Source organism: Equus asinus, chromosome 3, assembly GCF_041296235.1.
Source record: "Equus asinus isolate D_3611 breed Donkey chromosome 3, EquAss-T2T_v2, whole genome shotgun sequence".
Classification (NCBI taxonomy): domain Eukaryota; kingdom Metazoa; phylum Chordata; class Mammalia; order Perissodactyla; family Equidae; genus Equus; species Equus asinus.
In genome coordinates, this window is record NC_091792.1 from 108,330,771 (window position 1) to 108,358,578 (window position 27,808).

Consider the following 27,808-nt stretch of genomic DNA (forward strand, 5'->3'; position numbering starts at 1 on the left):
AAAGATGTTCACTCCTATGTTCATTGTAGCATTATTGACCAAAGCAAAGACTTAGGAGCAATCTAACTGCCCATCAATAGATGAATGGATAAAGAAGATGTGATATACTTTTACAATGGAATGCTACTCAACAATACAAAACACAAAATTCTGTCATTTGTGACAAAATGCATGGACCTTGTGGGTATTATGAGAAGTGAATTAAATCAGACCGAAAGTCAAATATCCTGTGATCACACTCACGAGTGGAAGATAAAAACAACAACAAAAAAACCACATAGACATAGAGATTAGATTGGTACTTACCAGAGGGGAAAGGCAAGGGAGGAAGACTAAAGGGGTCATAGGGCAGATGTGTTCAGTAACAAATGGTTATTAGGCTTTGAGTGGTGAACAAGATGTAGTCTACGTAGAAATCAAAATATAGTGGCATACACCTGAAATTTATATAATGTTAAACCAATGTTACTTCAATAAAAAATTAATAAATAAGTAAATAAATGCAAATGGGAGCTTTCACTTACCAGAAAAAAATCCTTTGAACCATCATCCAGGAAATTCTGTGTCAGCTATAAAACCACTTTATCTCTGTTTCTCCAGTCAGAGACTACAGATACAATCACCTCTCACTTCATATAGTTGTTACACTCATCTGTAATATATTACATAACACAGTGTCTTGTATATGCAAGGTCATCAAGTTTTAGCTGGATTATAGCACTTGTAGACATTAAACATATTTGTATAGAAACAAAGTCATTTACTTTTTGTTCTTTTGACTTGCTGTAATAGCGCTCTGACTGTTCACATAATGTATTTACTTTGTCAGGTAGGAGTTATATTTTAACTTCCTCATTGATTCTTCCTCAGATAGAAGCATGACCAATGGCAAAAGGAAACAGCAATTTGAAAAGAAGCATTGCATTCCACCAGGATGGCTATGAAATGGATTTCAGTTATGCTGCTGCTACTGCAGAGTTCTTACTTGAGCCCTGGGAATGCTGGAAAGGTGCTGGTGTGGCCCACAGAATACAGCCACTGGATCACTATGAAGACAATCCTGGATGAACTTGTCTAGAGAGGTCATGAAGTGAGTGTTGTGATGTCTTCAGCTTCCATTCTTGTTAATCCCAACAAACCATCTGCCGTTAAATTTATTAAATTTGAGACTCATCCTACAACTTTAAAGATAATATGAACATTTTTTCATGCAGATAATCTCTAAATGGATTTAGGATCTTCCAAAAGTTACATTTTGGACGTACTTTTCACTAATGTCAGAAACCCTTTGAGAAAATTCTGGTTGGATTAGAAAGTTCGGTAAAGATGTAGTTTTGAAGAGGAAACGTCCCAAAAAACTGCAAGAATCAATGTTTGATCTCCTTCTTGCAGGTGCCATTGGACCCTGTGGTGAGCTGCTGGAGGAGCTACTTTAAATACCAGTAGTGTATACTTTCTGCTTCTCTCTTGGCTGTACTTTTGAAAAGTATAGTGGGGGACTTCCATTTCCTTCAACCCACATAGTTATTTTTATGTCAGATTTAAGTGATCAAATGATATTCATAGAGAGGGTATAAAATATGATTTATGTACTTTATTTTGACTTTTGGTTCCAAATGCTTAGTGAGAAGTGGAATGAGCTTTACAGTGAAGCACTAGGTAAGTCATGGTTTTAGTTAGCACCTTGAAGTCCTAACTCTTTCAGTGTCTTGGAAGGTGAGTTTATAAAGTCAGAGGAATGTGTTTCCTACAAGTGGAATGAAGAAATTATAAAATGATCTCTCAATCTGACAAATATTATGGAAATGCTTAAATTATAGGCCGCTCAGGAATTGTCTCCTATGGTATAGTTTAGTTTCATTTAAAAGTTAAGCTTATTTCTTCACAAGAGAGAGATATATTGGCTCTTAACCAGACTTAGGAACCTATTATTTGAGCTTTCTAATGATTTCATGTTCCTTCAATAAGTATATACACATCATCTCTTTAAAGATCTAAAATTCTTTTGAAGGTGGATATATACAGTATTAAACTACATTTTTTGAAAATTATCTATTTATTAAATAAAAAATGAGCCAAAATTTAGAATGAGCACATCTATTGCCATAATTTATAAAAATTTTTCAGATTTATTTGCAAAAAAGATTATTTAATAAGAAAATAATACTACGGTTCTAACATAAACCAAATGCAGGAGTAACCCTACTTTCCAAAACCTCACAGTTTACCTGGAAAATCTGGGATCAAGGGAATAGCTTGTTAAACTGTAGGAACTAAATTGAGTCCTCTGGGGAAAGATGTTCCCACGCACATGGTAAGGTTAACATTGTTTACATGTGCATTTGATACTTCTGCGCTTTACTGAGTAAACAAGTGTATGTTTGATTCTTTAGTGGCTTAGGTATATTAAATGTTTTATGATTCAGAGAGATCTCATGTAACTTTAGAGACAAAGTCTACTACACTTTGTCTTTTGTGTATATGTATATACATGAAAAGCACGTGTGAATCATAAACATATATAAAACATGTATATACATAAATACATTTTTATTTTGAAACCACAGACAGCTTTAAATATCTTTGGTTACATCATTCCAAGTTCCTTTTAGAAAATTACCTGGTATATGCATATTACAATATTCTAGTTTCCTCTACCTTTGCTTTCTTTTTTCCCTTCAGGAAGACCCACTACAATAACTGAGTTAATGAAGAAAGCTGAAATGTGGCTCATTCGAAGCTACTGGAATTTAGAATTTCCTCCTCTACTCTAATCACATTTTGAATTTGATGGAGGACTCCACTCCAAACCTGTGAAACCTCTGCCTAAGGTGACCTATTCCTGTTTGCTTTTTTTTTTTTTTTCACTTTGCATTTTCAGTAGGATTGATTCTGGGTTCTTCATTTAGAATGTTTGACCCACAGTGAGAGAGATAGAGAAAGTGACCTGGCAATGAAAATCTCATACATTTCTACTAAGTTGCAATTATATAAATTTCCTTATCATGACAGAATAAAGTATTATACTTTGGAGACTTTGGGAATAGGGTCAGTTAAATCAAGGCCTCATTATTCAAAACATAAGAAAGTGCCAGCAATTTATTCAGAAAACAACCTTAAAGTGACTAGCATAGGCGAGGCATAAGTGAAGGACAAGCAGAGAAACGTTGTAGAGCCTGCTTTTGCCCCACCACACCAGACATTTAACTTTCAAAGATAGAATATAATCAAGTAATAAAAATTGGGTGAACAGTAAAACAAGGACAAAACATAAAGCTACCATAATGCTAGAGAACATCCCATAGGATTGGATCATAATACCTCAGGAGTGACGTCAGCAATCTGGTGGCATAATGAAATGTCTTGGGTTTCTCCCCCGCTTCAGCAACAAAAATTGTTATCTCCCCATGAACAAAAAGGTCTTAATGGGAGTTTGGGGATCCAGCACCATAGCCAGGGGACCGTGGAAGAGTCTCATGCATCTGTGCTTCTGGTAATAGGTAGACAGACTCCATATTGGCCGTGGTACCTAGAGAAGACTGGGAATTGTTTACAGCTCCTCATGGCTGCAGTCCAGGAGCACCTACAGAACACTGACTTGGGCAGTCACCTGTGTATTAGAGAGCCTTTGGAAGCCCAGATTTCCAGAAGAAGTCCCAGCATTTGGTTGGAGCACAAAATACATGAGTTTCAATGCTTTGGAGTGGGTGAGAGGAACAACTGGACTTTGCCAGCATCACCCCTCCCCTAAGGGGCAGCATAGCTTAGGGCTAAGAGAAGTCCCAAGATTTCTCCTGCAAGGGAAAAGGAGAGCCGGTGAATGGATGCCAAGCTTCGCCACCTGTTAGGATGCTTCCAAAGACTCGTTTCTCTCTCACAGCATACAGAGTATTAAATTATCTCTTCAGGGGCCAGCCCCATGGCCAAGTGGTTAAGTTTGACCCCTCCGCTTCAGTGGCCCAGGGTTTTGCCGGTTCAGATCCTGGGTGCGGACATGGCACCACTCATCAGGCCACAATGAGGTGGCATCCCATATAGCACAACCAGAAGGACCTACAGCTAGAATATACCACTATGTACCTTGGGGGCAGGCTTTGGGGAGGAGAAGAAGAAGAAGAAGAAGAAGAAGAAGAAGAAGAAGAAGAAGAAGAAGAAGAAGAAGAAGAAGAAGAAGAAGAAGAAGAAGAAGAAAAAGAAAAAGAAGATTGGCAGCAGATGTTAGCTCAGATACCAATCTTTAAAAAAGGAAAAAATATGAATTTGGTGACTGGGGGGAGGGAATAGATCAGGAGAGTGGCATATAAGATTCCTTGAGGGCGTTAAAGGGACTTGGTTCCTCCTGCTGTGTTCCAGACTCACCAGGAAGCCTGAGCACAAGCCACAATGAAAATCTCTCCTACAGATACCCCAGCTGGGCTGTAGGCACCCACAGAGCACTGAGTTCTAAACTCACAACTCCTACAGTCAGTTCCCTGCAAGAGGAAGCTTTGACAGATGGCTAGGGAGCATGAGCAGGAAGCAGTTAAGGGTCTGGGGCAAGAGAGAAACCACAAACTTGAGCTGTAGCAACACCGCAGGGAAAGAAAAGGGAAGCCAACAGCATCTGGACAGGTGCTTTATAGGGTGGCGAGAAGACATACAGCCTTAAGAAGCCTGCCACAAGAGAGAGCAAGAAGCATGGAGCAGGTGTATCCATAAAAGATCTGTGAAAGCCACATCTACAGCAGGACTAAAGAAAGTCTTCTCTGCCTGAAGGCTGTTAGCAGAGATTCAAAGTAGGTGACTGCCAGTTTAAGTGCAAAAACAACAACACAAAACTCCAAAGAACATGAACAATCAAGGAAATATGAGATCATGAAAAGTTGACATTAATCCTCCAGTAACCCAATGCAAAGATAGGGAGATATACTACTCACTCAACAAAGAATTCAAAATAGCAGCTTTAAGGAAATTCAATGATCTACAAGAAATTCAGAACACTTGTACACTGATGGTGGGAATGTAAATTGGTACAGCCTCTATAAAAATAAATATGGAGGTTCCCCAAAAGCAGAACTATCCTATGATCCAGAAATCCTACTTCTGCATGTATATCCAAAGGTAAGAAAAACAGAATATCAAAAAGATATCTACAATACCATGTTTATTGCAGCATTATTCACAATAGCCAATATATGGCTAAAACCTGTGGATGAAGGAGTAAAGAAGATGTGATACACACACACTCACACACACACACACACACACACACACTGGAATATTAGTCGGGCATGATAAAGAAAGAAATCCTGCTATTTGGAGCCACGTGGGTGCCCTTGAGGGCATTATGCTCAGTGAGATAAGTCAGACAGCAAAGGACAAACAATGTTCGATATCACTTATATGTGGAATCTAAAAAAGCTGAACTTGTAAAAACAGAGTGGAATGGTCATTACATGGGCTGGTGGGAGGGAGGGGATGGAGAAGATGTTGGTCAAAGGGTACAAACCTGGAACTCAAAGTGAAGTTCTGACAATATAATGCACATCATAGTGATGATACTCAACAATAGTCCATTATATACTGGAAAAGTTCTAGCGAGTACATCTAAAATGTACTCACCACACACACAAAAAGTGACAAATACGTGTGACCTGATAGAGCTGTAATCTAATAATACAGTGGTAATCATATTGCAATATATAAATCAATCAAATCAACGCATTGTACACCTTAAAACTTACAGAGTGTTATATGACCATGATATCTCGGTTTTAAAAAATGGAGCTTTAAACAATAATTAGGCTAAGACAGTAAACATTTTATGTTGGAAAGCTTAGGTCATTAATTTCCAGGGGAAGAAAATCAATTTAAAACAGAAGCATCAAAAAAAATGAGTAAGAGGTTTTCACCAGGTATGCAGGAAACATTTCGCTCCTTACATTTTTGAGGGAGGTGGAGGGGCAAGAGGTGCATTGAGCAATGAAGAATTTACTTGGTATAGAATGTAATAAAATTTGGAAGCTGGTAAGGATCAGGGACCACAAGTAAGGACAATTCTGAAACAATTACACGTGAACAGAGCTTTATCAGGAACTTTATATATTATATATATGTTATATATGTATATATATATTGAGCTACTCAGGGAGGTGACCAGCTCTCTGCCGCAGGAAGCCTGCTGTATCTCTCCCACTGTGAGGCAGCTGCTCCCTGGGGGACTCAGTGAGGTGATGATGAGGACCTATCACTGTCAGTTACACATAGCCCATTCTACCAGGACATCCATTTTACAGAATGATTTCAGGGCCAAATATGTCATACATAAACAAGTCAGAAATATGGTCCCTCATTTAAATAACAAATATATTTCTGGATTACAAACAGAAATCTGAAGGCTGTTTAATGGAAACTCCAAACAATAATATCAGACTCATGAATAACAGTGATTCCTAACTTCCAGCCTTTAAAGAGTGATTTAGGGGAGAGCTTGGGAAGTACTGACAAAGATTAAAGTGAGGTATAAATTATTATAGAACTTAGAGGAAAAAGATACAAGTCATCCCAATCAGAATTAACTTTTACCTAGTGCTCATTGTCAGAGAAATAAAATACTAATGACTAAACTAAAATAATTCTCCAGAAAACCTGCCGGGAATAAACACAAATGTTTTAGTAGAACTATAAGAATAAAGAACTAAAGGTGAGTTAATATTCTGCTGTGTGGCCTCCTTCCAAGGATCTACATTCATAAGTATTAGCAGTATAAATGTAGAGTCTGAGTACACTATTTTCCCAGAGTTACTCCTCCTCACTACTGTGTAACGGCTCTCTTCAGTTTCTTGCTTAACAAAAGCAAATACACACATACTTGCAAAAAGATACATAGTAAAGGAAATTAATCCCATATTACTTGTATCCTTACAAACTGAGAGATTAGGTCTGTTATATAACAGACACTGATGAAAACATAATGGAGTTTCCTCAAAAAATTAAAAATAGAATTACCATAAGGTCCCAGAATTCCACTTCTGGGTATTCATCCAAAAATTGAAATTAGGATCCCAATGAGATATTTACACACCCATCTTCATAGCAGCCGTAATTGCAAGAGCCAAAACATGGAAGTAACGCACGTGTTCAACGACGGATGAATTAATTAAAAAAAAATGTGATATTTACACACAATGGAATATTACTCAACCTTCAAAAGGAAGGAAATTCTGACACATCCTACAACATGGACAAACCTTGGGATATTATGCTGAGTGAAGTAGGCCAATCACAAAAACGACAAATACTGGACGATTCCACTTACACGAGCTAAATAAACTAGTCAAATTCATAAAAACAGCAAGTAGAATTATGATTGCCAGGAACTGGTGAAGAGGGGAAAGGGAAATTATTGTATAATGGGTAGTCCAAGTTTGGCAAGATGGAAAATTTCTGGAGATCGGTTATACAACAAGGTTTATATACTTAACAGTATGGAACTGTACACTTAAGAAGAGTTAAGGTGGTATATTTTGTTATGAATATTTTACTACAATTAAAAAAAAACAGCCACTACTGCTAATTAATAGGAATTATAATTACTTGATTCTCTCTCTTTAGCTGTTTTCAGCAGTCATTTCAACAGTGTTTGCTACACTGTTTCTCTTTCATAATGGAGCAAATATTTCTCTGCAGGAAATGGAAGAGTTTGCCCAGAGCTCTGGAAAAAATGTTATTGTGGTGTTTACTCTGGGGTCATTGGTCAGTAACATGACAGAAGAAAGAGCCAATGTGATTGCATCAGCCCTTGTCCAGATTCCACAAGAAGTTAGATAAAGTAACTTACAGTGGACAACTACTTAATGAGTCTGTTAAACTCTGTAAAGGGTCTGATTATAAAACTTTCCTGCATAAAATGTACCTATTGTGATCATTCCAATTTATCTCAGATACCACTTTAAAAACCATAATATGAATGGCAGGTACTAAAGTAGTACAGAGAGTGTTTTTGATGGACAATAACTTTGACATTAACATTATGATCAAAAAGAAATATTTTAGGTGTGCAGTGGGAAGTTTCAACATTATAATGATATTGTGAGCAGGTACAAAAATCAACGAATTCTGCCCTGTCGTTTGCTCCTTTTCTTTGCAGGATTCCTGAGGGCACTGCACAGCCTACAGATGCTCTCAGAAAGAAGTTAAATTACAAAAGTAACATTAGGCAGGAACTGTTAACATTCTGAAAGGCATCATGTGGTTTAGTGTTGTCAGGTAGTCCAGGCCTCTTTCACTTGCTCTAAATTTTCAAACAGACCTGTTCAGTGTTCCTTCAGGGTGCTATTCAGAGAAAGGATGGCGAGTGCTCACCAAGCTTCATCCAGGTACTTATTCAGCCAGGATGATTTAGAGAAAAAGAAAAGCAGACTGAAAAAGAAAAAGAGAGAGAGAGAGAGAGAGAGAATACATCCCTTGTGGTCTGGGCCCTGCTAAAGTCTGAAGCGGGAAGATGAAAGAGAAGGCGTGCAGGTCAGTCCAGCCCTTTATGTGACCCTGTGGTTTGTAAAATGCTAACTCAAGAGCACGCTGATTCTAACCTATCAGAATATTAGCCCCTCCTGATTGAAGAAGTTGAGGGGAACGTAAAAAGAAATCAACCACAAGCAAGTCTAGCATGGGAAAGTTTTAGGTGCCGCCTTCTCCATAAAACATGGTAGTACATTATTTCTAATATATGCAGAATACACTAGGAGTCTCTGAGTATTTGAGAATTACTTTTTGGTTTCCTAACTGATAGAGCTTTCTCCTTATCGCCTATTTGCTGAGATTATTTTTGCTGAAATTATTTTAACATTTACACAGCAAATAGATGTTAACCACTGGTAAATTAGAATTCAGCTTATGAAGAGTGTTTGCAAATTCCAAAATCTGACCTAACATTGATACTGGACTTAGAAATGACTTGGCTATAAGAAACCGTTTTAATCAATGCTGTCAGTATTTGGAGTGCATCCTTAAAGTTTTAATCGTTAAGTGAATAAAATTTAGCATCATCATGATATTTGATTTTTTTCCAAACTTATTCTGTTATTTATGTAGGGGCAAGGGGCTCTTCTTTTGTACATTTAAAGAGTTTTCCAACCTAGCAATAGTGATAATACTCTGGATTCATGTAAAAAATTACCATTTGAAATTTTTCTTGGAAGTGGTGATTAATAACTAGTAACTAAAACAAGCTAAATTTACTTATTAGTTATAAATTATTTGTTACTATTAATAAATTATTAAATATCAAAATTACCTGATTTTCACAAATAGCTGATTGCATATATTTCCCTTTTTGTATATCAAAAAATTAAAACTCTGATAAAATAACTTATGGAACAAGTGGATACAAGTAAATCCCTTTCCATATTACTCATAAAGAAATAAACAAAATAATAGTACATTTTGAGGTGGAGAGCTACTATAATAAACAGGTAAAACAAAATAAATGTGCAGATCATTAGTAATTTGCTACTGTTTTATGCTCTAGTGTTATAATGACCTTCCCCAAAATTTTGTATACGCTTGAATTGGTCATTCATAATCTCATTTGTCTCATCCAAGTGTGAAACATCATGATTGCATTCATACTTGATTGAATATAAAATAAGTATACGAAAGATGAGTACTCCCATTACATCAATGTTTTAATAGTTCTCATTGTTTAGAATCTCTTATCCTCATTTCTTCTTCTGTCATATGTAAGTGGTTTAACTAGATGTCTCTCAATCTATTTAGAATTCTAACTGCTATATATGTGTATATATGTATACATGTATATACACATATATATACAACTTTTAAGTTCGACTCTGAAATAAGGTATTTTCTTTACTCTAACAGATTATACAGAGATTTGATGGCAAGAAACCAAGTACCTTTGGGCCAACTACTCAGCTCTATAATTCTACCAGAATGACCTTCTTAATAAGACTCTGTAAAATAAACACTCAAATGAGAGGAACCCGAATTAGATGATAATAGCTCAGCAGAAAATAAATTTACTGAACATTTATTATTGGAAAGTTCAAAAATAAAAATTAATTTCTTTACATTTATTTCCCAGTCTTGGGAGGAAAGGATAAGATATAACAGTTGGCATTTTCTTACACACAGTCACACTTCTTAAGGCCAGAATCGAAGTATCTTTATTTTAGGTGTAATCACCTTTCACAAAACACTTTTCAACAACATTCTGGGTTGTCACTCTGTCATCTAATTCTCCCCTTACACAAATCCCTTCTACCACTATGGGTATACATCAGATGCCACTGATAAATATCAGCTCCTCTTTTATTACCAGGGACTCTCCATTTTCTATGGGAAAAAAAATCCAAAATCTCTTTCACAAGTGATAACATATTTCATGATAAACTACAGCTTTTCTTTCCTCTGATTCTTGCCTCATCACTCTCACAGTACCTGCTGCCTTGAAACCCTTCATATCAGACTCAGTGACATCACGCTTTGCTTAAGACAATATATTCTAATATATCGCCCTTCTCTTTTTTTTTTTCCCACCACATCGTTTGTTTCTTTCTCAGACATGTTGTGTCTAACACTGTCCACCTGGCAATTTTGTATTCATCTTTGAACCCACAAGTCAAATACCAATCTTCTATGTAGCTTTCACTTACTTCTCCAGCAGACTTAGGTCTTCCACCTTTGAGTTGAAAGACATTTTACTGTAGCTTCATGGGTATAATAATCTTTTATTCAGAATTCAATGCCTACTTCAGTGCCTTATATTGCCCCAGTCTCATTTTATTATGACTTACACATAATAATTTGCTGAAATTCACTCAATCCTAAGTCAACCAAAGACCAAAGCCATTATAACAAACACAGGATGGGACTAATGCCATCTATGAGGCAATCTACCATGAGATCCCTATGATGGTCATTCCTTTGTTTGTGGACCAACCTGATAATATTTCTCACATGAAGACTAAGTAAGTAGTTGATAGATTGCACTTGAACAAAGTGTCAAGTGCATATTTTCTCAATGCAGTGAAGACAGTCATTAATGATCTTTTGTGAGTATCATGTGAATTTTATAGTTAAATAGGTGAATTTTATGGTATGTAAATTATAATTATAAAATCTGTTAAATAATGATAATAAAATCAATTTTTGCATGCTAAGAGATTTACAGTTTCAGAAATTTAGGTAACAGAATGAAAGGATTTATGCTATTTCTTGTAGTTTATCAATTTTTCCTTCTATAGGTTCTATCATATTTTTAAAAATGTGTCCTTTTTACAATTAGTTATGTAACTTTACATTTGTATCATAATTTTTATTTAATAGATAGTATTTATACATAGCGTTTTTTTGTCAGTGGTGAGCAAGAGTTTCATCCAATTTTAAAAGTCTAACTTTGACATAATTAATATGACTTAATCCATCGTAATTCTCATCCAGACATTTATTTCTAATTTGAATTTTAGCCCCATAGATTTAGTGAGTATCCAATTGATGAAAATGGCCATACCATCCAAAGCAATCTACAGATTCAGTGAAATCCCTATCAAAACACCAACGGCATTTTTCACAAAACTAAAACAAAGAATCCTAAAATTTGTATGGAACCACAAAATCCCCTGAACAGCTGAAACAGTCTTGGAAAGAAGAACAAAGCCAGAGCTATCATGCTTCCTGATTTCAAACTATATTACAGAGCTTTAGTAATCAAAGTAGTATGGAACTGGCATGAAAACAGACATATAGATCAATGGAACAAAACAGAGAGCCCATAAATGAACTCACCCTTAGATAGTCATTTAATCTATGACAAAGGTTGCAAGAATATACAAGTGAAAAAAAAGTCTTTTCAATAAATGGTGTTAGGAAAGCTGAACAGCTACATGCAAGAGAATGAAACTGGACCACTATCTTACACCATATACAAAAATAAATTCAAAATGGATTAAAGACTTGAACATAAGACCTGAAATCATAAAACTCCTAGAAAATACATAGGCAGTACACTCTTTGACAGTAGTCTTAGTAATATTATTTTGGACCTGTCTCCTCAGGCAAGGGCAACAGAAGAAAAAAATAAATAAATGAGACTACATCAAACAAAAAAGCTTTTGCACAGCAAAGGAAATCTACAACAAAATAAAAAGACAATCTAGTGAATGGGAGAAAATATTTGCAAAGTATATATTCGATAAGAAGTTAACATCCAAATGTATACAAAAAGTTTATGCAACTCAATATCAAAAAAGCAAACAATTTGATTGAAAAATAGGCAGACAACCTAAATAGATATTTTTTCCAAAGAAGATATACAGATGGCCCATAGGCACTTAAAAAGATGTTCAACATCACGAATCATCAGGAAAATGCAAATCAAAACCACAATGAGATATCACCTCACACAAGTAGGAATGATTTACATTATTTGAGGAGAAAATTCAAAAAATAACAAGTGTTAGTGAGGATGTGACGAAAAGAGAACGCCTGTGCACTATTGGTGGGGATGTAAATTAATACAGCCACTATGGAAAACAGTATGGAGGTTCCTCAAAAATTTAAAAATAGAACTATCATACAGTCTAACCATTCTACTCTGAGTGTTTCTCAAAGGAAACAAAAATACTAATTTAAAATGATATATGCCCTCCCATGTTCATTGCAGTATTATTTACAATAGCCAAAATATAGAATCAACTTAAGTGTCCATCCATAGATTAACAGATAAAGGAGATGTGAGATAAATATATATGTGTGTGTGTGTATACATATGTATATAATCTCACATATACTATATATATTTGATATATATAGTGAATATTATTCAGTCATAAAAATAAAGAAATCTTGCCATTTGCAAAAACATGGATGGAAAAGGGTATTATGCTGAATGAAATCAGTCAGAAAGAAAAAGACATTTACTATATGGTTTCACATATGTGTGGAATCTACAAAACAGTACAAATGAACAAACAAAACAGAGATAGACTCATAGACCCAGGAAACAAACTGCTAGTTGCTAAAGAGGAGGAAGATTAAAGGGCAAGAAAAATAGGTGATATCGAGTTTGGCAATGGCTCTTAGATATCACAACAAAGGCATAAGCAATCAAATTAAAAATAGAGAATTTGGAATTCAGTGAAACTTAAAACTTTCATTGTATAAGTGACATCATCAAGAAAGTGAAAAAACCACCCACATAGTTGGAGAATAGATTTACAAATCATATATCTCTTAGGGGGTTTATATCCAGAATATGTTTTCTAAAAGTTCTTACAATTGAATAATAAGAAAACAAATAAAATGATAAAAAAAACTGACAAAGGTTCTGAACAAACATTTCTCCAAGAAAAATACACAAGTAATCAACAAGTATATGCAAAGGTGATTAAAGTCATTAGAATCAGGGAAAGGTACTCAACCACAATGAGATATGACTTCATTCCCACTATCATGCCTATAAATAAAGAGAAAAATAATAATAAGTGTTGGCAAGAAAATGGAGAAAGTAGAACCATTGTATGTTGCTGGTGGGAATGGAAAATGGTGCAGTCACTTTGGAAAACGGTATGCCATATCCTCAAAGGTGAAACATAGAATTACCATATGACCCATCAGTTCCACTTCTAAGTATATACACAAGACAAAGAAAAGAACACACATTAACATTTTAAATAAATGTTATTAAACATAATAACCAAAAAATGCAAAAAAAATCGATCAGCTGATGAATGAATACACAAAATAAGGAAGATCCACACTATGAAATCTTATTTGGAAATAAAAAGGAGTGAAGCCCTGATACATGCTAAAACATGTGTGAACATTTAAAACATTATTCTAAGTGAAAGGAGCCAGCCACAAAAGACCACATATTGCATGAATCCGTTTACAGGAAATACTCAGAACAGGCAAATCTATAGAGACAGAAACTAGACTACTGATTGGCTATGGCTTGGAGGAGATGGAAGTTAGGGAGTTCCATCTAAGGGTAAAGGTTTCTTTACGGGTGAAGAAAATGCTCTTAAATTGAATGTTGTGGTGGTAGCACAATTTTGTGAATACACTATGAAGCATTGAACTGTATACTTCAAATTTGCAAATTGTATATGTGAATTTCACAGCAACAAAGTTTTTATTAAAAAACAGCAAATGAAATGCTCTTGAAACATTGCATCCAAAAAATTCTGAGTCAACTGTATAATAGTTTTATCAATATTTCTTGAGTCAAGAAGACTGCAGACACAGTTGCCTCTCACTTGCCTCTGTTCTTGACACCCTTCCAAATACAGGTGACTTACACATACAAAGTCATGATCTCTAAATGGATGACTGCACTTATAGTCTTAACAGACATTAAATACATGTGTGCACATGAAGCCATCTACCTTTTGCATTTCCACTTGCTATCCAAATGCTCTGACTGTCCACATCGTCCATTTGTTTTGAGGTGTAGGAGTTATATTTTAACTTCCTGATTGATTTCTCCTTGAATATAAAGCTGAATAGAGAGGTAGAGAGATAGAGAGGATCAGCAATTTGAAAAGAAGCATTGCATTTCACCAGGATGTCTATGAAATGGATTTCAGTTCTTCTGCTGCTACTGCAGAGTTCTTACTTGAGCCCTGGGAATGCTGGAAAGGTGCTGGTGTGGCCCACAGAATACAGCCACTGGATCAATATGAAGACAATCCTGGAAGAACTTGTCCAGAGAGGTCATGAAGTGACTGTTCTGACGTCTTCAGCTTCCATTCTTGTTGATCCCAAAAAACCATCTGCTATTAAATTTGAGATTTATCCTACATCTTTAAGAAAACATGATTTTGAGGGTTTTTTCACAAAAGCAATTGACAAATGGATATATGAACTGTCAAAATACACATTTTGGACATACTTTTCACTAATGCAAGAAATCTTTGGGGAATTTTCTGATTGTATGGAAAAGCTCTGTAAAGATGCAGTTTTGAACAAGAAACTTACAACAAAACTACAAGAATCAAAGTTTGATGTCGTTCTTGCAGATGCCGTTGGCCCCTGTGGTGAGCTGCTGGCTGAGATACTGAAAATACCTTTAGTGTACAGTCTCCGCTTCCTCCCAGGCTATAAAACTGAAAAACGTAGTGGAGGACTTCCATTCCCTCCGTCGTACGTACCAGTTGTTCTGTCAGAATTAAGTGATCAAATGACATTCTTGGAGAGGGTAAAAAATATGATGTATTTGCTTTATTTTGACTTTTGGTTCCAAACAGTTAAGGAAGCAAATTGGGATCAGTTCTACAGTGAAGTGCTAGGTAAGTCATGTTTTTAGTTGGTAGCTTGAACTCTTAACTTTTTTACTGCCTTGGAAGGTAAGTTTGTATAAAGTCAGAGGAATGTGTCTTTTACTAGTGAAATGTTGAAATAAAAATACAAAATAATCTCTCAAACACATAAATATTATGGAAATGCTTAAATTATAGGGTCAGTTAGAATGCTGTGGTTCATTACTAGTACAGGACACTCCAGGAAATCATAAAGCAAAAGTTAAAGCACTGAGGAGTTCGTTAAGCAATCACATATCCCATTCTTGTTTATTTGTTTGTTTGTAATAGGCTTTATTTCATAGAGAAGTTTCAAGTCTACAGCAATGTTGAGTAGACATTTTCCATACACACCTTGTCCCCTCACATGCATTGGCTTCCCTATTACCAATATCCCCTCCCAGAGAAGTATATTTATTACAACTGATGAAACTATATTGACACACCATTGTTATCCAAAGTCCACATTTCATATTAGGATTCTTTCTTCTATGTTGAGTTGTACATTCTGTAAATTTGGACAAAGTTGTAATGTCATGTGTCCACCATGATAATATCATTCAATGCAGCTTCACTACCCTAAAAATTCTTTGTGCTCTACTTATTCCTCTTACACATCAATTTTACTATAATTCTTTTCATCTTCAATAAAAGTCAGAAATTTCACTAAATGTCTTGATCAAAGCAGATATGGAAATTGAGGAGTTACTTTTTTGTTTCGAGGAAGATTAGCTCTGAGCTAACATCTGCTGCCAATGCTCCTCTTTTTCCTGAGGAAGACTGGCCCTGAGGTAGCATTCGTGCCCATCTTCCTCTACTTTATATGTGGGATGCCTGCCACAGCATGGCTTGCCGAGCGGTGCCATGTCCGCACCCGAGATCCGAACCAGCAAACCCCAGGCCGCCAAAGCAGAACATGCACATTTAACCACTACGCCACTGGGCGGGCCCCCGAGGAGCTACATATTTTTAACATAACTGTCTATAGAGCATTGAGGAAATTGTTTCCTCTTGTATAGTTTAAATTCATTTAAAAGGTAAACTATTTGCCATATTACCTGAAGTATTACTTCACGGTTGAGATATGTACTGACTCTATCTTAGATTCAGGAACCTAATTCAAAGTTTATAATGATTACACATTCCTTCTAAATAGTTACAAATCATCTGTTTTAAAGGCCTATAATTTTGTGAAAAGGTAGAGATACAAATTAGTAGCCTATATTTTTTTTAAATAATGTCTCTCTCTTAAAGAAAAAAGCCGAAATTAAGGGTGAGCACATCTATTTCCATACTGCATGAAAACTTTCCAGCTGTTTGTTTCACAGACACATTTAATACACAAATATTGTTAAGCTCCTACCGTGAACCAAATGGAGGAGCAGCCATACTCTCAGAAACCACGCGGTTTACCTGGAAGACCTAGGGTCAAGGGAATCGCTTGCTAAGTTGTTGACTCTAGACTGAGCTCTCCAGGGAAAGGAGTTTCCGTGGGCATGGTAGGGTGAACGGAGCTGTCAAAATCACTGTTTACATTTGCGTTTGTTATTTTTGCAGCTTTACAGAGCAAACAGGTGCAGGCTGACTTCTTCAGTGGCTTAGGTTTAATAGGCGTTTACGATTGTGAATGCACTGATGTGATGTTAGAAACGAAATTCTCTTACACTTTCTCATATGTATATAAACAACATATGTATACATGTTTTATATATGTTGTTTATATATATATATATAAGTATATATATATACACACACACAGACAGACACATACACACAAATACCTATTTGTACTATCAAACCACAGACACTTTTAAACATCTTTGGCTATGTCATTCCAAGCTTCTTTCTGGAAATTACCTCGAATATTCACATTACAAGGTTGTCATTTCTTCTACTTTTGTTTGTTTCTTTTCAATTCAGGAAGACCCACTACATTATATGAGTTAATGGGGAAGGCTGAAATGTGGCTCATTCGAACCTATTGGGATTTTGAATTTCCTCGTCCACTCTTACCTCATTTTGAATTTGTTGGAGGACTCCACTGCAAACCTGCTAAACCCCTGCCTAAGGTGACCTATTACTGTTTGTTTTGCTTTGTTTACTTTTCATTTTCAATAGAAATGATTCTCTGTCTCTTATTTAGAATGTTTGATTACAGTGAGAGATATGGGAAGCGGGGTAAAGTGAGCTGCCAATTAGAAACTCATATATTTCAATACCATTGCAAGAATCTGAATTTAATATCATTGCAGAATAAAGTATTATAGCTGGAAGACTTTGGAAATAGGATCAGTTAAATTAAGGCCTCATTATTCAACACATAAGAAAGTATCAGTCACTCATTCAAAGAATATTCTTAAACTGACCAGCATTGTCCAGAGATAAGTGCTGGATATGCAGAGAAGCAGTGTAGACACAATTTTCCCCCATACACACCTAACATTCTACTTGGAAAGATAGGATATAAGCACGTTATAAAAACTATGTGGGGCCAGCCTGGTGGTGCAGCAGTTAAATTCAGAAGTTCCACTTCGTTGCCCCGGCTTTCACCAGTTCGGATCCTGGGTACAGATTTGTACACTGTCAAGCCATGCTGTGGTAAGCATCCCACATATCCCACATAAAAAAATAGAGGAAGATGGGCATGGATATTAGCTCAGGGCAAGTCTTCCTCAGCAAAAAAAAACAAAAAAGAAAAACAACTATGTGAAAAGTATTGTAATAAGGAAAGACCACTGTACGAAAGAACACCCATGGGGATCATAGAACAACAATGATTGGAATCAGAAAGTATACTTGTTATAATGGAATCGTTATATCATTATTTTCCAGGGAGAAAAAGAACAAATAATGAATTTAAAACAGAAGGTTTGAAAAGAAAATAAATACGCAGTTTTGATGAGATAGCCAGGAAACTATTGGCTCTTCAACATTTGTTTTTTGGTGCGAGAGTATATTTAGCAAGGAGGAATTATTCCGGTACAGAAAGTAATAAATTGATTTTAAATTGGCAAGAATGTAGGACTGCAAATCAGAATAATTCTGAAACAATTCCAGGCAAGAGGGTGACCAGCTCTCTGCTGCAGGAAGCCCTGCTGTACCTCTCCCACTGTAGGCCAGCTGCTCCCTGGAGAACTCCGGGAGGTGATGATGAGGGCCCCTCACAGCCAGTTACATAAAGCACATTCTACTAAGACATAATTTTTACAATATGATTTCAGGGCAAAAGTTATCATACATAAACAAGCCAGAAATATGGTCACTCAAATAAGTAATATACATGTACATTTCTGGGTTGTAAATAAGAATCTTAGGATTATTTCATGGAAATTCCAGACAGTAATAGTAGACTCTCTAGCCTTTGAAGAGTGATTTAGGGGTGCAGGAGGCAGCTTGGGAAATATTGGCAAAAGTTAAGGTGAGGTAGAAATTATTATAGAGATGAGAGGAAAAAAAGACGTAAAAAGTTGTAAAGTCATTCCAATCATAACAAATATTTTCCTTCTTTTGTTTTTTTTTTTTTGTGTGTGTGTGTGTGTGAGGAAGATTGGCCCTGAGCTAACATCTGTTGCCAATCTTCCTCCTTTTGCTGGAGGAAAGTTGTCACTGAGCTAACATCTGTCCCCGTCTTCCTCTACTTTATGTGGGGCGCTGCCACAGCTGGCTTGATGAGTGGTCCTAGGTCTGCGCCCAGGATCCGAGCCTGAGAATCCCAGGTTTCTGAAATGGAGTACATGAACTTAACCAATACACCACCAAGCTAGTCCCATAACAAACATTTTCTTAGTGTTCCTAATCAAAGAAATAAAAATACAAATGACTAAACTAAAGTAATTCTCCAGAAAATTAGTCTGGAATAATAACAAGTGATTTAGTAACAAAATAACAAAAACAAAACCATACAAATAACAATACAAAACTATACAAAAAACAAAACAAAAACAAATAACAATAACAAAGACAAAAACAAAATAACAAAAAAGAATTTAGTGTGGGTGCCAGCACAGTGGTGCAGTGGTTAAGTTCACGCCCTGTGCTTTGGCGGCCCAAAGTTCTCAGGTTCGGATCCTAGCCCCACTCGTTACACGACACTGTGGTGGAATCTCACATAAAATGGAGGAAGATTGGCACAGATGTTAGCTCCTCGACAACAACCTTCCTCAAGCAAAAAGGGGAATATTGGCATCAGATGTTAGCTCAGGGCAAAGCTTCCTCACACAAAAAAAACAAAAAACAAAAAAAAAGAATTAAAGGTGAGTTAAGATCCTGCCATGTGGCCTCATTCAAAGAATCTACATTAGTAATTAATAACAATGTAAATGAAGAGTCTAGGTATATAACACTGACTAAGAGCAGTTCCTCCACACTACTGTGTATTGACTCTATTTCATTTCTTGCTTACACACACACACAAATATATAATAAAGGAAATCAATCTCATATCAATTGTATCATTCCAAAGGAACAGGGATTAGACTTGTTATAAACAGCCAGTGAAAAAAAAAAAAACGGTGGTTCCTCAAAAAATTAAAAATAGAATTACCAGAAGGTCCAGTAATTCTACTTCTGTGTATTTATCCAAAATAGTTGACAATAGGATCTCAATGAGATAAATGCACACGCATCTTCATAGCAGCACTATTCACAAGAGCCAGAACATGGAAACAACCCAACTGTCAATTGACAGATGAATCATCAATAAACAAAATGTGGTATTTACACACATGGAAATATTACTCAGCTTTAAAACTGAAGGAAATTCTAACACATGCTACAACATGGCTGAGCCATAAGGACATCTTGCTAAGTGAAATGGGCCACTCGTGAAAAGACAGATACTGTATGATTCCACTTATATGAGGTATCTAGACTAGTCAAATTCATAGAGACAGAAAGTAGAATGACAGTTACCAGGGACTGGTGAAGGGGAAAATGGAGAATTATTGTATATTGAGTATACTTTCAATTTGCAAGATGAAAAGTTGTGGAGATTGGTTGCACAACAATGAGAATGTACATACTACTGAACTGTGTACTTAGGATTGTTTAAGGTGGTAAATTTTATGTTGTATGTATTTTACCACTATTAAAAATAAACAGGCACTACTCTGATCATTCCTGATAATAGATGATTTTCCCTCCTTAGTTGTTTGTAGCAACCTTTTCAACAGTGTTTGCTATGCTGTTGCTCTTTCATGATGGAGCAAATAGTTTCCTCACAGGAAATGGAAGAGCTTGCCCAGAGCTCTGGAGAAAATGGTATTGTGGTGTTTACTCTGGGGTCAATGGTCAGTAACATGACCGAAGAAAGAGCCAATGTGATTGCATCAGCCCTTGCCCAGATTCCACAAAAGGTAAGATAAAGTACCTTATAACAGACAACTGTTTAATGCATCATCTGTTAAATTTTGAAAAGGCTCTGATTACAGAAATTTCCTGCGTGAATGGTAAACTACACTGTATTATGGTAAAACCAATTTATCTCAGATATTAGTTTAAAAAAGAAAAGATACATAGCAGGTGCTAATAGTGCAGAGGATATTTTTTATTGCAAATAACTTTTGCATTAACTTTAAGATCAGAAATAAATAATTTACAAAGTGCAGTGTGAAGTTTTGTTATTACAGTGGTATTGAGGACAAGTACACATATCATCAAATTCTGCCCTGTCATTTGTTCCTTCTCCTTGCAAGATTTCTGAGAGCACTGTACACACTACAGGTGTTCTCAGAAAGGAGTTAAATTTTAACAGTAACATTAAACAAGAAATGATAAAAGTCTAAAAGTCATCCTGTTTAGGTTTGCCAGGTAATCCAGGCCTCTTTTACTTCCCATAAATTTTGAATAGGCTTATTCAGTGTGCTTTTCAGGGAGCTATACAGAGAAAGGATGGCCAAGGTTCACCAAGCTGCATCCAGGTACCTATCCAGTCATAATGATTTAGAGAAAGAGAAAAACCAACCTGAAAAAGACAAACAGAAATAACTGCCCTTGTAGACTGGGTTTTGCTAAAGTCTGAAGTAGGAATATGAAAGAGAAAAGGTGTAGCTGGGTCCAGCCCTTAAGGTGACTCTGTGCTTTATAAAATGTGGCCCCACAAGGACTCTGCTTCTAGGCCATCCCTATAATAACTCCTCTTGACTGAAGGAGAAGGAAATACAAAAAAAAAGAGTCAACTAGAAGCAAAGCTAGCTTGTTCTTGTATTCATAAAATATGGTAGTAAATTATTTCTAATACATAGAACATACAAGGAGACTGGGTATTTGTTTAGTTTCCTAACTGATACGGCTTTCTCCTTATCATCTATGCTAATTTGCTGAGAATTGAAATTGCTTCAATACTCACATAGCAAATAGTTGTTACGACTGATAATTTAGAATCTAGTTCACGAGGACTGCTTGGGAATTAGAAAATCTTTACCTAGTTTTGGTACTGGACTGGGAAGTGGCTTAGCTATAAGAAACCATATTAATCAATGCTGTCCAAGTTTGGAGCGCATCCTTAAAGTGTTAATAGTCAGATGAATAAAATTTAGCATCACCATGATTTTGATTTTTTGCAACAGCTACACTGTTATTTGTGAAGTACCAACAAGCTCCTCTTTTCAACATTTAAAGAATTTTTAAAAATAGTGATAGTACTCTGGATTCATGCAAAAAAATTACTACTCAAAATTTTTCCTGGAAGTAGTGATTAATAGTAATTTAAAAGAATCTAAATCTCCTTACTAAGCAGAAATTATTTGTTATTACTAATGAATTTTTAATAATCAAAATTATTTTGTTCTCACAAATAGCTGATTACATACATTTCCCCTTTTGTAAACCAAAGGACGTAAAACTCTAATAAGATAATTAATGGAACAAGTGGATATTAATAAGCCACTTCTCCTAACACTCAAAAAGAAATCAACAGGTTAATATAAAATTTGGAAGTTGAGAGCTGGTATAATAAATAGTTAAAATAAATTAGCAGATCATTTGGAATTTGCAATTTTTTGCACTAGAAATATAATGACTGCCTATAAGATTTTATGTACTTGAACTTGTCATTGAAAACCTCATTTGTCTCATCCAAGTGTGAATCATCATGATTGCATTCATACTTGATTAAACATAAAATAAGGACATGAAAGATGAGTATTCTTATCATATCAATGCTTTAGTAGTTCTCATTACTTAGCATGTCTTCTCCACATTTCCTCGTCTGTCATAATGAACAGGTTTAACTAGATGTCTCAATCTATTTATATTCTAACATGCTATATCTCAGATGTTTGACTCATGGGATAAGGTATTTTCTTTACTCTAACAGGTGATATGGAGATTTGATGGCAAGAAACCAGATACCTTAGGGCCAAACACTCGGCTCTATAAGTGGATCCCCCAGAATGACCTTCTTGGTAAGACTCTAGAAAACAAACACTCAAATGAGAGTAACTCCAAATCAGATGATAACAGTTCACTGGGAAACAAATTTATTAAACATATACTTTCAGAAACTTCAAAAAGAAAAATCCATTTACTTATACTTATTCCCCAGTCCTAGAGGAAAGAATAAGACATAACAGTTAACATTTTATTATACACAGTCACACTCGTTAATGTCAGAATCAAAGTTTACTTATTTCATTACTTGTGACAGAGCATTTTTCAACACCTGTCTGGATTGTCACTGTGTCTCCTAATTCTGCCTTCAAATCAATCCTTTCTCCCACTATGGGCGTATATCAGGTGTCACTGACAAATATTACTTCCTCTTTTATTACCAGTGACTCTCCATTTTCCTTGAGAAAAAAACCCAAATCTCTTTCAGAAGTGATAACACATTCCATAATAAAGTGTAGCTTTTCCTTCCTCTGATTCCTGTACCACCATCAACTTCTTCCTGCCTTTACCTACTACGTATCAGACGCAATGACTTTATTATTTGATTAAGAATGTATTTTTTTTTTAAAGATTGGCACCTGAGCTAACAACTGTTGTCAATCTTCTTTTTTTTTCTTTCTGCTTTTCCTCCCCAAATCACCCCAGTATATAGTTGTATGTTTTAGTTGTGAGTCCTTCTAGTTGTGGAAGAATATATTCTAACATATCACCGCCCCCCCCTTTTTGTTCCATGCATTCTTTTTTTTATCCAGCATGTTCTCTTTCAATTTTGTCCACATGGTAATCTTGTATTCATTTTTCAAGTCTTAAGTAATACACCAATCTTCCACGTAGCCTTCACTTACCTCTCCAGGAGACTTAGGTGCTTCTTCCTTTTAGCTCTGAAAGACAATTTAATGTACTTTCATGTGTATAATAATCTGTTATCTAGAATACAATGCCTCTTTTAGAGCCTTGTATTTCCCTACTCTCATTTTATTCTAAAACTGATAATAATTTGCTGAAATTCACCCAATCCTAGGTCATCCAAAAGCCAAAGCCTTTATAACTCATGGTGGAGCAAATGGCATCTATGAGGCGATCTACCATGGGATCCCTATGGTAGGCATTCCCTTGTTTGCGGATCAACCTGATAATATTGCTCACATGAAGACCAAGGGAGCAGCCGTTAGACTGGACTTCAACACAATGACAAGTACAGATTTGCTCAATGCATTGAAGATAGTCATTAATGACCCATTGTGAGTATCACATTTTTTTAAATAGGTAGTATTTACAGACAGGTTCTTTTGCTAATGGAGAGTATGAGTTTCACCTCATTTTTATGAAGCTAATTATGAAATTATTAACACGATTTAACCCATTAAATCTACTCTTATTTTCACCCAGACATTTATTTCCAAGCTATATTTTAACCTCATAGATTTAATGGGTAAGCACCTGGTGCAACAATTTTCTCCTCGAATAATGTAAAGTTACATAAGTAATTGTAAGAAGAACACATTTCAAAAAACATGATTGAACCAGAGAAGGAAAGAATAATGAACTAAAAGAAATATCATAAATTCTTTCAATTCAGCACCTAAAATTTCTGAAACTAAATGTTTTAGCTCTCAAAAACTGATTTTATTATCATTATTGTAATAGATTTTATAATGTGATATAATTTACATATTACAAAATTCACCTTTTAAAATTATAAAATTCAAATATATATAGTATGTTTACAGAGCTATGAAACCATCACAATAAAGTAAATTTAGGACATTTTCATCACCACAAAAAGAAGCCTAACATGACTTAGAGATGACATCCTATTCCCCCTGCCCAAGCAACCATAATTCACCTTTCTGCCTCTATAGATTAGCTCTTCTGGACATTTCATATACAAGGAATCGTACAATATATGGCCTTTTACAGCTGACTTCTCCCAGATAGGATAATGCTTTTGACTTCCTTCCCTGTTGTAGCTTTGTATTGCTGCATAATATTCTAGGATAAGGACATACCACATTTTATTTATCCATTTATCAGTTCATGGATATTTTGATAATAACATGTTTGGCTATTATTAACCTTGCTGTCTAAGTTTTTGGGTGAATATATATAAAAGTGTCAGTCCTTACAGTAAATCTAAACAGACTAAATCATTTAAAGATGACGATTGTCAGAATGGATTTTAAAAACTAACCATATATACTATTTACAAGACATGCTTAAATAGAAGAGTACAAAAAGATTATAAGTTCAAAGGTAGAAAAATTCCCTCTCACCGGAAGTCAAAGAACGATGTATGTAGCTATACTTATGCCAGACACAGTAGACCAGAAACACCACTAAAATAAAAGATAAATACTTATAATGATAAATAGGTTAATCTTTCAAAACAATACACATTATTAATTTGTAATATCTACTAATAAATCCTCTAAATAAACAAATTAAAAGTAGACAAAAAGAAAAAGTAAAACACTCAAATCTATGGACATAATAAGCTGCTGTTAAAGACCTTTTTCTGTAATATAGAAAAAGATGACAAAATAGATAAGTACACAAAATAATTGGAGAACAAAATTATAAAATATAACCTATTTGATAATTATATATATATCTATATCCATATAATGATGGGAAAAATACATTTTTTAATAGCATGGAAATGCCCTTACAGTCTGGGCCAAAACTAAGACTTAGTATTTAAAAATTTTCAGATTATAAAGAGCATATTGTCTGGCCACACAAAAATTAAATTAGAAAACATCGGAAAAAAAGATGTAAAAATTCCTGTAAATTTTAAAACTTAAGCAATACATTTCAAATAATTCAGAGTCAACAAAGAAATCGTAATCATGCATGCACCTTCTCAGCAATTCTCTCTAGGGATTACACAACAGAAATGTATAATATGTAAAACAAAAGACATATACAGTAATATTTATATTAGCATTAGCAAAAATGGCCAAAATATTATTAACAATGTACATGTTCATTAATCATTACGAAGAGATAATCTGTGATATTGTCAGATGTTGAATACTATACAGCAATGCAATTCACCAATAACTGCTACATAAATGACAAAAACTAATGAGTATTACTGTATGACTCCAAATATAACCAGAAAAATTAATCTGTGATGTCAAAAGTAATGATTTGTAGAAGGGATTAGTGACTAAAAGGCATATTTTGCCAAATGCATTATATTTAGATATCTAGAAATAAAATAGAAAAAACTGAAAAAATATAGAAGAAGTACCTAGGGGTACTATTAGTATGGCCAGAAAAAGGCTCTCTGAGGTGTGACACTGAAGTCAAAGCCTCCATGAAAGGCTTGGGGGGTTTCGGGGAATGATGCTCGAGGAGAGAGACAGAAGGGACAGAAAGTGCAAAGATGTTGAGGTGGGTACACATTTGGCAGCTTCATGAAATAGTTAGAAGGCCAGTGTGCCCAGAAGAGAGTGTGCATGGGACAAAGTAATATAAGAGGTTTTCAAGTGTCTGTTCAAGTAGGTCCTGTAAGCCAAAGCACAGATTTGGAATTTATCCTAAATAGCATGAGAAGCCTTATGTAAACTTAGAGCAAGGAAGTGTGGTAAACTGACATGTATTTGAAAAGAATCATTTTGGCTACTGGGTGAAAAATAAACAGTAGAGTTATGAAAAGAAGAGTCGAAGCACAGGGATGGTAAGGAGGAATTTCATCCACGATGACATAATTCCTATTTAAAATTTTTAAGAGCATCATCCTGAAATTGCATTCACAATCTGATTTATAGCTCTTAGAATGGCTTTTATCATTTCCTCCGCTAGAAAAGAATTACTTTCCCCCTTAACTTCACCTTCACTTTTTTAAATATTTGTCATCAGAAAATCCGATTTGAAAAACCAAACTACTATGAAGACCAAAATAAAAATATAGATCTTCTGCAAATAAAAATGTAGATCTTAACATTTATTTTGAATTATATATATATACCACTTCAAAAATATTACATGGGGGCCGGCTCCCTGGCCTACTGGTTAAGTTCACATGCTCCACTTTGGCAACTCGGGGTTCACTGGTTTGTATCCTGGGTGAGAACCTACACACTGCACATCAAGCCATGCTGTGGTGGCACCCCACATAGCAAAATTAGAATGACTTACAACTAGAATATACAACTATGTACTGGGGCTTTGGTGAGAAAGAAAGCTAAAAGAAGAGGAAGATTGGCAACAGATGTTAGCTCAGAGCCAATCTTACTGAGAAAAATAAATATATATATATATATTTCATGGGAATTATATGCTTAAGCAAATTAATTTCCTTTCAAATTGCTATCTTTGTGTTTCCCCTTTAGCTATAAAGAGAATGCTATGAAATTATCAAGAATTCAACATGATCAACCAGTGAAGCCTCTAGATCGAGCAGTCTTCTGGATCGAGTTTGTCATGCGCCACAAAGGAGCCAAACACCTGCGGCCAGCCTCCTACAATCTCACCTGGTTCCAGTACCACTCTTTAGATGTGATTGGGTTCTTGCTGGCCTGTGTGGCAACTACTATATTTGTCATCACAAAATGTTGTCTGTTTTGTTGCCATAAGCTTGCTAACACAGGAAAGAAGGAAAAAAGGGAATAGTTGTATCTGAGGACTAAAGCTGGGATGCCTCATAGATGAGACTGCTCCAGTTAATTCCAGCAAGAAGTTGTGCTGTAAAGATCCCTTTCTCCTGTGACAAAACAATCTTTCACAGTTTAGCTTCTCAGATCAAAATTTATTTTCAAGAAATTTACTACCTGGTTAAGAGTTAGAAATATGTCATTCCAACAATAAAAAGAGGTGAAAAATAAAAAGAAAATAAAACTATGAGTATATTGAAATTTATTATTTTAATTCAAAAGTTACACCCAAAAAATTATAGTGCTTAACTATGTTTCAAACATTGCACATGTATACAAGAGCATAAGTAGTCTATGCAAAATATCAGTATTATTGTGCAAATACCCAAATATTTTAACTTCATGTTGGTGCAGATTTTGTAGTTTTATCTTTTGCTAAAGAAACTATTACATAGTTAGAATTGTGTAAAATGATTCACCCTTCTATTTCCTTTTGGGAGATCACTAATGCTACTTGGA

At 35.3% G+C, this 27,808-nt stretch overlaps 1 protein-coding gene and 1 pseudogene across 2 annotated transcripts; both read left to right on the forward strand.

Moving 5' to 3' along the window:
- Positions 1 to 901: 901 nt before the first annotated feature.
- Positions 902 to 10,701, forward strand: LOC106840167 (UDP-glucuronosyltransferase 2B31-like; annotated as a pseudogene).
- Positions 10,702 to 14,505: 3,804 nt separating this feature from the next.
- On the forward strand, positions 14,506 to 27,539 carry LOC106840158 (UDP-glucuronosyltransferase 2B31-like). Of its 2 annotated transcripts, XM_014855363.3 has the most exons (6): positions 14,506 to 15,290; positions 17,220 to 17,368; positions 20,522 to 20,653; positions 22,615 to 22,702; positions 23,710 to 23,929; positions 27,029 to 27,539. In XM_014855363.3, the coding sequence occupies exons 1-6, from the start codon at positions 14,567 to 14,569 to the stop codon at positions 27,306 to 27,308; spliced, it is 1,593 nt and encodes a 530-aa protein (XP_014710849.1). In that variant the 5' UTR covers positions 14,506 to 14,566; the 3' UTR covers positions 27,309 to 27,539. The 2 variants fall into 2 exon arrangements, with proteins under 2 accessions (XP_014710849.1, XP_070361825.1); XM_070505724.1 differs by lacking the exon at positions 23,710 to 23,929 and having other exon boundaries at positions 27,029 to 27,186.
- The last annotated feature ends 269 nt before the right edge of the window (positions 27,540 to 27,808 follow it).

What these genes read in the sequence shown, in the direction of transcription:
- LOC106840158 (XM_014855363.3), top strand. Translation starts at nt 14,567, where the DNA reads ATGTCTATGAAATGGATTTCAGTTCTTCTGCTGCTACTGCAGAGTTCT. An exon ending in CTGCTAAACCCCTGCCTAAG is followed by an intron (nt 17,369 to 20,521) that starts GTGACCTATTAC and finishes GTTTCCTCACAG; the next exon opens with GAAATGGAAGAGCTTGCCCA. An exon ending in CCCCCAGAATGACCTTCTTG is followed by an intron (nt 22,703 to 23,709) that starts GTAAGACTCTAG and finishes ACCCAATCCTAG; the next exon opens with GTCATCCAAAAGCCAAAGCC.